We start from the raw sequence: 11255 nt of genomic DNA, 5'->3' as shown, positions 1-11255 counted from the left end.
GTTCAAGGTTGCACTACATAAAACACTTCTTTATGCACTGCTGGGCAACTCAATCTGTAGCGATGGATATTTAAAAACATCATGAATCTCCTCAATTATTCAAGCTGAAAAAGCAGCACATTTATACATTTATAAAACTGCAGCTAATCCAGGGGATTTAACCATCTCGTTCAACCTATAAATGCACACTTGCCTCTAAACCCAAAAACCCAGTGACTCACAGGCCAAATACAAAAGTGCTTTTTGGCAACGATTTTTTTTTTGGTGGTAGGAGTTATGACCAAAAAGAAAAACTAATCAATCAGAACCAGGGGCCCATTTCACCAAAGCATTATGCAACCACTCTTTCAATGGTGGAAGCATCACAAACGAAATTGCTGTTTGCATAATGCAGATACATTTGCAAGGCTTAAGTCCTACAGAGCACTAACAGGCTCACGCAATATGTAGTTGGTATTTATTAGTTTAACCCGTCAAAACAAGTGAGAGGAAATGCTCACATTGCAAATCACAACATGATGATGATTCAGCAGAATATTTGAGATATACACACACGCACAGAACTTAAAACACTACATGAGGAATCACAGTAGTCTGACATGGCTTTAAATGAAAGTCTTTATTAAGTAACTTTAATATCAGAAAAATAAAACTCTTAAATTCTCTTTACAGCAAATATATAATATCAGTGCTTTGGCCGCAATAACTTAAAAGGCCATTATAAAATATAGTCTGCTTTTAAACTCCTGACTCAATTTGAAGAATTTATATGCCATAAGACTCCCCCCACATATACATAACAAAAGTGTAGTAAAATTAGCAAATACTTTGAACTGTTGGTACAGCTTAACAATATATGTATTTATACATAGATAAACTAAGATACATTTTACAGTATACCGTTCTTAATTTGGTGGCGTACAGACGTGACAGGCAGCTTGAATCCTTGGCCTTTTTACAGTTGCAGTGTGACGTTTTACATTGGCGGTACATTATGAAGACATGCTCGCGATGCACATTCCATTTTCCACTAAGTTAAACTGCAGCTATCAATACTATTATCATCAATACTGTAAACTAATGACTAGACTACAAGCAGATAGCATTGACACTCTTCCTGCAACATTTCTGGGTTTCCAACTCTTCACTTAATCACTCAGAGAAAAGTAAAAAAAAAAAAAAATTAAAAATCTTACTGTAAACATTTTAATATAGATATATTTATGTATATATATATATGAAATGTAACAAAATAAAAATAAGTTCTGTATATTTATCAGTCATTAACAGTAATATTATATAATACATACACAAAAATGTCAATAGATTCATGTCAAACTGAGGGCCGACAAAGTATTGCATTCCCTCAGAGAGAAAGAGAGCAAAAAGAGAGATCGACCCTTTGTACAGCTAAGAGAAGTAAAATAATAGGACGGATAGAAGACCCAAGGGAGCAGAAGCAGATGGTTTTTTGCACTTTTGGGACTCATTTGGTTCCATTTCCCCAAGAAAGCTCAATCATCCATGTCAGAGAAGATATTTGAGAAACAGAGCTAAGCGATGAAATAACTCCCAAAATACTGTTTACAGCTGGAATGCTAGAAGGACTGCGGTCCAAAGTCCACACGGTAAAGCAATAGTATTGACCTTATGTAGTGTCAGCACAGTCCAAGATAAAATCATTCCAGCTGCTTCCCCTTTGAAATGTCCATTAACTCAGTCAATCCTGTAAAACAAAGTCTCGAGAAACACTGGTGTTTAAAGCTAAGTTTGAGATGATTTCCACAAATTTGTACCTTTTCTTCACTTTTCAGGAAGAGGAGTGGTCAGATGAACAGGTTTAAGGGGAGAGAAAACAAAAAATCCAAATGTGTTTGGAGTCCCAGCCAGTCGATAGTGTGATAAGGTGTGGGGAAGGCTGTGCTTATGCGGGCACCGGACAAACACAAAAGGAGCCGATGAAACGCGGGAAGCAGAGTGTGTACCATTGAAACATCTCATCAGTGCATTAAAGCAGGTAATGAAGGTTAACCCCGACTGAGATGTAGTAGAAAAACTGAAGGGATATGTCTGTCTACAAAGTTTGAGTCCAAGATTGTTTGAGCTCTGTAAATAAAACCCGAGGAGATTAATTTATCTAGTGCTTCCTTCAGTAGGTAACATACTGAGACGATTTTTGCATAGCCCTGGTAAACGAAAGATGGGACTAAATAGAAGAGTAAAGTGTTTGGGGTGGCGCCATCTCAATTGTGTATCCCAATGGAATTATTTTTGCCGACTGCTTACCAACAAGGACACAAAATGGCTGTGACGAGATGGCCACAGGGTGGAGCAGTCCAAGTGAAAGAACATTCAAGTGAAAGAAAAGGATACTATTGAGATGGCTGAAAAGTCAGCAGTCTGTCTGTACAGTACGGGATTTGTTCCAGATTACGTCTGTCTTCATAGTATCGTTTCATAGAATAACAGTTATTCTGGCTCCCAGGTGAGGATCAAGTATTACTTAGCCAAACTTAGACCATCTACAAACATAACTGCAATACAGGGGAGGAGGAATGTTACCAAAAGGTACAAGCTGTGCATTTCTTTATGGCTGAAACCCAGCACATGGTTTCCCAAACCATGATGTAAATCAATAAAAAAAAAAAAGAGAGGAAGAGAAAAATGAGAAAAAATATATATTATAGGAGGGAAAAAGTATGGAAATGGGAGTGTTTGGTGTTCAAAAGATAAAGCAGTAGGTGGTAAATACTTGTGAAAGGCTCAACAAAATGGGAAGCAAAAGAAAACACCCCTGTGATATAATCTTTGTTCCATCAAGACGCGTTTTTAAGAGATTGAACAAATACATTAAGACTTCAGTATGTCAGCTTGTGTTCTTTCGAGCCAAGATCTGGATTTGTAGATAGTGTTGTCAGTTTAATTACAGGCTTTCTAAAAAAGGCCACAAGTTTGTTTTAAGACAGAGCAACACTGTGTGTCCGCTGAACCAGTTGTTTCTTTTTGTTTACTCAGAACGGAATCAGGCACAAGTTTACAGTAAACATTTTTTTAAGTAAAAATTGAAAGCAACGTGGCGATACTGAAGTGGTGCAACATCCTGGTACTCTACAAAAAAAGGAGTTGCCCACTTGTTGGTTCCAGTCTGGGAGAGAAAGAAACCTGTGGCAACAAGTGACTGCCACTGGGGAGTGACAACTTTTCAGGTGTGGGTGACCCACTTGGTTTAAAAGCCTTCTGTGGGTGTGTTTGCATGTGTATCAATATGCCGTTAATAATCAGTAATAATAAAATAAAATTCTGATTTAGGATCATGAGCATGTAAACATCGTATCCTGTTTAAAGTAGTTGCATTATGCAAATTGTCTGGGGCAGGATGGCATTTGCCAGGATAATGTAGCGTGTACATATCCAGTTTGCCGCGATACGCATTTAAATGCTGTGGTAACAATGGGAATACTATTTATGTATACATATTCATGTGGGACTCGCCAATGTAAACATGCTCATCGTTTCTTTTTTCCTCAGTTTTCTGTCGTGAGCAAAATAATTGAGAGGCAAAGGGGCTGGGCCATATTTCAGCACATGAAAACAACTGTAGCAGCAAAAGTTAAAAAAAAAAAAAAAAAAACACTTTTGAGATGTAGACAAAAAAAAAAAAAAGAACTTTGGCCCAAAAAGCCAACATTATGTATCTAATGGAGTTCAACATAGAGTTCTAATAGAGTTTGAGAACATTTAAAAAAAATAATAATAATAATAAAAATATAGGTAGGCAAAAACTGATAACTAGATGTTTCAGGGAGAAGAAAATGTAAATCAAAAATCAAGATGAGAAAAAAAATATATATATATATTTATATCCCACCCCACCTGATGCTACATAGAGGGCTTCTTACCCTCCCATTGATCAATCAATCAAGGAAGAAGACTTCACAATAGCAGGCATGTGAATGGGCTGAAGACCCTAACCCATGCCCTAAATACAGATCATTCCTTATTCGCCTATTCCTTCTCACCCTTGTCAACACCATCTTGGACAAAACCTTGGTGAGGACACAACTAGATACTGATTCGGGGTCAGTTTTGTAATTTCCCCACACATATTATGAATCGGAAGTGTCGGGGAGGCCGATCCCTCATCTGCCATCAAGGTAAATGGACTAAAATCACATGTTACGGAGCTGAATGGCCTGTGTGACCGGGGATAGGCACACAGGGCACAGGGCTTCTGGACCCTGGCATATCTGGGTGGCACAATCTAGACAGAAGAGGTTATGGCCGCAGGGAACCAAGGCAGCGATCACCTGGTTATCCATACAGTGGATACATATCTCCTGTCCTCTCCCTGCCGCGGATCCGAGCCCAGGTCGATAAGAGAGGGAGGATTCAGGAGGGGACGAGGAGGAGGCGGTGCTTTCACTGGAAGAGGAGAAGGCCGAACCATAAGAGGGGAACCTGTGGGCGTCAAGGGTCCCAGCAGAGCCAAAAGTCCCCCGGTGAACACGTTGGGCCTGAGGGTGCTCCAAGGCCTCGGTCCCAGGGAAGGTTGGAGAGAGGCGGGGCGTCCCAGGCTGACTGGTCTGGAGACATCGATGACATCAGTCATTATTAGATGACTACATAGGTAATACAGCATCTTAAAGCAATGTTTCTTGTTGTGGAGAATATTTAAAAGACCTTATTTTCATTATGTGACACAGAAGCACATGCCAGAAATGTTGGCTTATTGGGTTTAGGTAACTTACAGATTCAAACAATGAACCGCTTCTACGTGTCTATTGTCTAACATCTGCATCCACACCAACATCCAAAAAGCAATACCAGACAAAAACACAGAAGCTGGCACTAAACTACAGGAGGGCATGAGCTGTGTGCTTATGCTGAGTATCACTTACCTGAGACTGAAGAACATCGAGGCCCTGGAGGGGTTGGTGGTCCACAAAGGGGCTCCAGATGTGTGGCTGTGCAGGAGGGTGGGGGGCTTGGGCAGTGGAGATGGTTAACGGGTCAAATCCTGAGGAGGAGCCTCCACCTCCCAGGCTGACCAGCTCCTCGGACCCCACAGGAAGAAGACTCTCTCCAAACCATAAAGGTGTATTGCCAGCGTTAACGTTGTTGTTGTTGTTGTTGGCGTTGGCATTAAACGGACAGGTCGGGCTGAAATCCGCCATCCGGTTACCATTCCCACTGCCGTAGAAAGAATCAGCTGAGCTGGAGCCGCTGCCAAGGGAACTGGAGCTGTCGTTGCGGTAGGTGGAAGACATCCTGACAGCATTATTAATATTGCTATTGATTCGCTTAGTACCATTGATGCCCATCGGCAGCAAGCTACCAGTACCACCTGGTGATGTTGCACCTGGATGAAGCCACCCAGCCTTCCCCAACCCAACAGCTGCCGCAGAACTTTCAAAGCTGACGTCTGTCCCGTTGAACTGAAAGTCATTGTTGTCTACACCTGGAGCCTCGATACCTCCGCAGGTGCCGGTGCGGAGGGCGATGTGCGCCTCTATCTCCTCCCTCGCCCGGTCCACGTTCTCTGGCATCCCAGTGACCTCAAAAACAGGCTCTTTGTCTCGACTTGGCGTCACGATGTAGGTGTGGGTTTGTTGCTGAATGCGTTTGATGGTTGCCCCTGAAAGAAATGACAAGATCGAGATACATGCACTTAGACAACAAGTCTGAATAGCTGATCACACAGTCACATCAATGTTAAGAGCACACCATCAAAAGCCGTTTGGCCCTACAGTTGAAAAAACCCCACATCTGAGCACAAATGGCACATTAGAGAGAAAAGCTACAAGTGTCAAGAAGAGGAGAATAGTTTTGTGTTGAAAGCTGAATACATTAGCTGGAGAGGGTCTTAAGAAAAAGAACTACAGCTTGGGCTATTTTGTCATGTACATGCTAACAAAACAGTTGTTTTTCCTTACAATAAAATCTGACGTTGAAATTGGAAGAAACACAGCTGTGCAGTAATTACAGTGCTAAACTGTGGGCTATACTGGTGACTCAGCTGGCTAAAGCACATAACCCAACCTTAACACTAAGCTTTTCCATCTTCTGTCATCAGTATATATGTATTAGAAGAATGGATTTTACATGGCTTTTGGACATATGGCTAAATGGTAACCATTTTAAAATAGAATCACAGAAGCAAAGGCATTTAAAATATTGAATGTGCCACAATTCTTATGTACACTTCATTTCAATACTTGTAAATAATTAATACAGAATATTTAAATTACACACTGCCTCTTGCTTCTGTGTGACACCACATTTCCTGTGATTCTGATTTGTTACCACCCCCCATCCAGCCTAATGGCACATGGTTGAGAACCGCTGCAGTGCAATTTGCAAATCAACCCCAGGGCTTTCTGACACTGTGGTGGTAATGTCAACAGGGCAATGGGTTAAGTCCTCAGTGAAAGGAGAATGTAAGCTTCTAGTAAGAGCTGGACATATCAAAACTCTTGAAGGAGCAGCTATAAGCAAAGCATGGCACAGTGGGGCATCCATTAGAGAATATTATTGTGGTTCATTAATCAGAAAAAAAATCAGAGCATAACTTTCATAATAAAAATTGAATATGAACAGAGTACTTTGGGGGGAAGTAACCCCCAACCCTGCACCTCACATTTTAAAAAATTGGGCCCTAGTTTCGTGGTTTCGACCAGTGCAGCCCGGCGCATGGTCAGTTTGGCAGTTTGGTAGGCCGCGGTGGGCCGAGATGGGTGTGGCGACGCAGCAGGGGGAGGCGTCACAGATTCAGCTTGGCGCAGTGAAAGTTTCGTGCCAAAAAGCCACGCTAAGAGTGCGCCGAAAGCCCGCCAACTCCAACCTGGTCTACTCTTGGTGCAAAGCGCAGCCGAGCCGGCGCAGTGGTAGATTGGCTGACAGTGCGCACACGTCACCAAGACCTCACAGGCAGGTTTCCACAGTTCCAGGCACATTTAAATACAATAAATAATCACAACAACCACTATTTAATGCAACTAATGGAATCAACACATGAATTTATATCTATATCGATTGTCCCGTCACATCTGACGTCAGATCAAAGGCGGATGGCACGCATAACGGAAACTCAACCTGACTGAATTAACACAGCTGAAACTGTGATGCAAAGTAACAAAAAACTAAAAAACTAAATAACTATCATCTCTCTCAGCCAACCACAAACAGCCTCGGCATCAGACAGTGAGTATATAGCCTACTCAGCATCTCTCATCACAGAAAAAAAAAGAGACAGACAGACAGAGAGAGAGAGATAGAGACGCTCAGCAATGCATCCTTTACGCTGAGATGCTCCTGATTCCATCCCTGTTACACATGGTGTTTGTTGATGTTGTGATAAGTGTACACCTCTCATCTTTCTTACACAGGGTTTAAATATGGGTTACTAAATGTGAGTTTCTTTATTAGTTTTTTTTACACTGGGCAACGGTTCACACTGTATCAGGGCAAACCTGATTAACGATATTAGTAAACTCCTTATTCGGTCACTCTGAGCTCTGACCTCCTGGACCAAAACACCTGTTTGGCCGTCTAGCGTCGCTGCCTCCTCCGTCCATGTCGAAGTATAAAATGACAAAAATTGCAGTGCGCATCGCCCGCGGCGCAGTTAAAGGTGAGGAGAGGAGCTTGTTTGATTGGTGAAGATCTGAATTGGCTGTGTTAATCCCACTCCACACCTTCTCTCCTCCCTCTTTCCCACTTGCACCGGTAGAAGGGACAGGAGGAGTGCCTGCGCTGGTCTACGCCGGATTGTGCCGTGCACGAAACTTGCAAAGTGTGCCTGGACACACCCCGGCGGTGCGGTGCAACTGCGCTGCACCTGGTCTAAGAAACTAGAGCCCATTGTCTTAAAATACTCATCATGTTTCTTCCATTGTGTAAAAATAATTGTATACTTTCATTAAGGTTCAAAATACAGTTTCACTCTGCATGTTTAGCCTGATTTAACCAGCACCTTAATCACCAACAAGTGAGGCTTGTTCTGTTGTTATGAAACACATTGTTTTTCATCAAGTAGAATCTGGCTGCTTTGTTGTATTTTGACATAAATTGTCTTTGGTTGTACAATTCTGTTTTTACGTTCACACTAAAAATCTATATTGTCAACTAATTCCTAAGCAGCATTTTTCTGAATATAGACTTAATTCAAAAGACTCACCTTTGGGACCCACAACTAGCCCAACAACACGATAGGGCACCCGCACCTGTAGGGTTGAAATGACACAAGGTAACTATACATACTTTAAATGGTGAACAAAATCAACAACATTAAAAAAAAAAAAAAAAAAAGCACAGCCATCTGTATGAAACCAGTGTGCCAGGATATAAATATACACTACTTTTAATGTGATTCACTTCATAAGAAACTCTGTGTCATGGACTCTGGACGACACAATGACTCATAATCACAGGCTTGCTGACCTGGATGGTTGTCTGTCCAGGTAGTGTGGGCGTTCCTGGGCCGGTTACAGTGGCCAAAGGGCCCGTCTTGTTTCGAGATGCTCTGATGAGGGAGAAATGTTCTGCGGCAGACAGGATCTCCCTCTTCGCCATGGCCACATCTTCTTTGCGCCCTGTCACAACAAAGACTGGCTGCTCGCCCCTCACTGGTGTCTTAATGTAGGTGTTGGTCTTGGCTCGGAGCGCCTTAATCTTACAGCCTGGAGAGTTAAAGAGATACAAAGAAATACAGGGGAAAGCTTGATTATTTTCAATTTTAAAGATGTAACCACACTACACACACATAATGTTAAACTCTGAAACTCTATAGCACCAATCTGAACTAATAAAGGATAATTGCACATGCAGTATAAGTTTCCAGTCACTAATGCCGTTTAAATGTTGCATAGCTTATAAATTAAATATTCCTTTCAGCTGTGGTTGAGAGTCCAACATCATTACCAGAGCCATTTCCTGTTGTTGTCAACACTGCAGTCTGTGCAACCCTCCCCCAACTGGTCTGAAACGCTACATAATAACACTCTCCCAACCTTACACCATCAAATTATGTAAAGTTCACGTCCAAGATCACACAAAAACGCGATGTACATCTTAGAAAAAGCCGCTGGTGTTTGTTTGAACTAGGACGTCCTGGGTATGTCACGGAGCTAACTATAACCTGCAGCTGATGTGGCAAAGCAATGGTGACCACCACACTGCTCTTCATGTTCTCCTCCCGAGACAAAGCCCGAGCCCTGCTCCGGCACGGCACGGCACGGCTCGGCTGACCCGCGTACACTGTCAGCGAAGCACGGACAAAAACAAACCGTGATATAGGCGAGCTCTCCGCGACAGAGAGCACGGAGGGGTCCGCCGGTTCATATAAAACTTGTGATGTAAACTTTTGTTGAGGGTGTTGGGCCAGGGTGGTGTTGACCCAGTTAGGAGGAGCTAGGCTGTTAGCTGCTTTCGAGCTAACGTTCACTATTGTGGCTGAAAGATGTTAAAACGTAGTTTGGCTCAGATTGGCACAGCTTGTTTCAATGCGATGTCATACTCAACCAGTCAGATGTTCAATTTAACAACACTGTAACTTGTTAAAATTATTTTTCAGTGTAAAACAGCGCGCTCTCTCGTTGATGCTACTGCGGGTGACAACAATAAGTTACCAATTAGCCAACGGTAGTTTCTCTCAAAATAAGACACAATTTCGCAGTAACCTTTTTTTTTTTTAATATATATATATAACGCAATGAAACGATCTTTTAATTATTGTAATACATTTACTGCATTGCTTTTACTCTTAGTTGGCTCACTTTATCGCTGCCCAAAGCTACCTTCCCAACAACTTTCATCGCAACTCCATTAGCAACTTTAGCTCGGGGGTCCAGCCGCCACGGAGCTCCGGCGGACGGACGGACGGACTGGCGGACACCCACTACCCACTCACCCTGTCTGCCCACGATCTCCGCGACGTGCTCGGAGCTCGGCACGGCCACACACTCGGTGGTGTTGACGCTCTTCCGCCGGGCCAACAGCGACGGCTCGGCCTCGTAGCCCGACTCCCCGGCGTACACGGCGCCGGGCGGCAGCATCGCCATGCTGGTGGCCGGCGGTAGGGCGCTGCCGCCGCCGCCGCCGCCGCCGACCACCCCGCTCTCGTCGTGCTCGTCTCCGTTGTACAGCAGGACCGTCTCGACGTGCGGCGGCGGCGGCGGCGGCTCCATCCTGGACGGCATCACGGCGCCGCTGGGCACCGACGGGAGGTGGTGTTGGTGTTGTTGGTGTTGGTGGCGGTGGGCCTGTGCTAGTAGCAACGAGCTGCCGGTGGAGCAGACCGAGGAGGAGTCGGCGGCGGCGGTAACAACAACCTCCGGCTCTTCGTCCTCCGGCGGCAGCGTCGTTGTGTTCACTTCATCTCCGGAGGAGGGCGGCCGATGCAGAGGCAGGGGTTTCAAGTCTAGCACGGTGCCGAGGAGGTTGAAGTGAGAAACCGGGGGCAGCTGGTGGTGGTGGAGGTGGTGAAAGGGGAGGCTTTCATCTCCTTGTTCGGGGGTTTGGCTCTGAGTGCCGTGGTGCTCGTCAAGGCCCATACCGGCGAAAGCGTGCACTAGCGGCGGTGGGACCTCGGACTCTCCCTCGTCGGTCTCCAGCAAAGACGTGCTACTGGGCATAATGCAAAAACTTTTTTATAATATTGCCGTTAAACAGGAATAGGTATGAGAAATGAATCAATTTCGTTTTTTGGAATACAAAAAAATAAAAAGCGACCAGCGCCTGTTGGCTGAAATGTGTGGCTTTTGTTTTGTCTCTCCAGCTCCCCATGCAGCCCTCCCTACACTGTGATCTCGTTTTGCTTTTTTCTTCTTCACGCGAGACTTTGAATTGGGGTCAGTTGTGCATTCACAATTGTCAGGAGCACACAATCAGAGCGCATCGTGTAAAAAGGATGGGGTGCCATTAGGATAATTTATCAGAATGTATTAATACATCTGTAGGTGCCCTGCTGCCAAGGATTAACCCGCTCTGGGGGAGTAGATTTCATTTAGACCTCAAAATAGAGCTGTTGTGACATTTACACCACACAGAACTGCACCAAGTGATTTTAAGACAAAAAGTAAGCTCAGATTGATAGGTGTATTTTACCTTGAACGCTAAAGATTAAAGCGTATACTCCAAAGTGTCCAAAGATGCTGTCCCGATGAATCGCAACGAGATGGCGATTTGAAAATAACCACAAAAATGGACAGGGAATTGATACAGATAGTGTCCACTCTTACACACACAGTAGGAGCAGA

The 11255-nt window shown here is 43.9% G+C and overlaps 1 protein-coding gene across 1 annotated transcript; it reads right to left on the bottom strand.

Moving 5' to 3' along the window:
• Window positions 1–600: 600 nt before the first annotated feature.
• LOC146981407 (RNA-binding protein MEX3B-like) lies at window positions 601–10802 on the bottom strand. The gene is made up of 5 exons (XM_085786564.1): window positions 9908–10802; window positions 8440–8678; window positions 8177–8222; window positions 4899–5635; window positions 601–4583 (listed from the first exon to the last, which is right to left on the bottom strand). Exons 1-5 carry the CDS (start codon window positions 10629–10631, stop codon window positions 4170–4172), a joined length of 2160 nt encoding a protein of 719 aa, XP_085642690.1. The 5' UTR covers window positions 10632–10802; the 3' UTR covers window positions 601–4169.
• Between the last annotated feature and the right edge of the window lie 453 nt (window positions 10803–11255).

This window comes from Trachurus japonicus, chromosome 9, assembly GCF_045865225.1.
Source record: "Trachurus japonicus isolate A0001 chromosome 9, Traja_1.0".
In the NCBI taxonomy this organism is placed as follows: Eukaryota; Metazoa; Chordata; class Actinopteri; order Carangiformes; family Carangidae; genus Trachurus; species Trachurus japonicus.
The sequence above is the reverse complement of the archived record's forward strand: the minus strand, read 5'-3'. Positions and strand labels throughout refer to the sequence as shown.

Coding starts and splice junctions, on each gene's coding strand:
- LOC146981407 (XM_085786564.1), bottom strand. CDS start 10,631: ATGCCCAGTAGCACGTCTTTGCTGGAGACCGACGAGGGAGAGTCCGAG. Junction 8,223..8,439: donor CTGGACAGACAACCATCCAG/GTCAGCAAGCCT, acceptor TCAACCCTACAG/GTGCGGGTGCCCTATCGTGT. Junction 5,636..8,176: donor GCTAGTTGTGGGTCCCAAAG/GTGAGTCTTTTG, acceptor CATTTCTTTCAG/GGGCAACCATCAAACGCATT.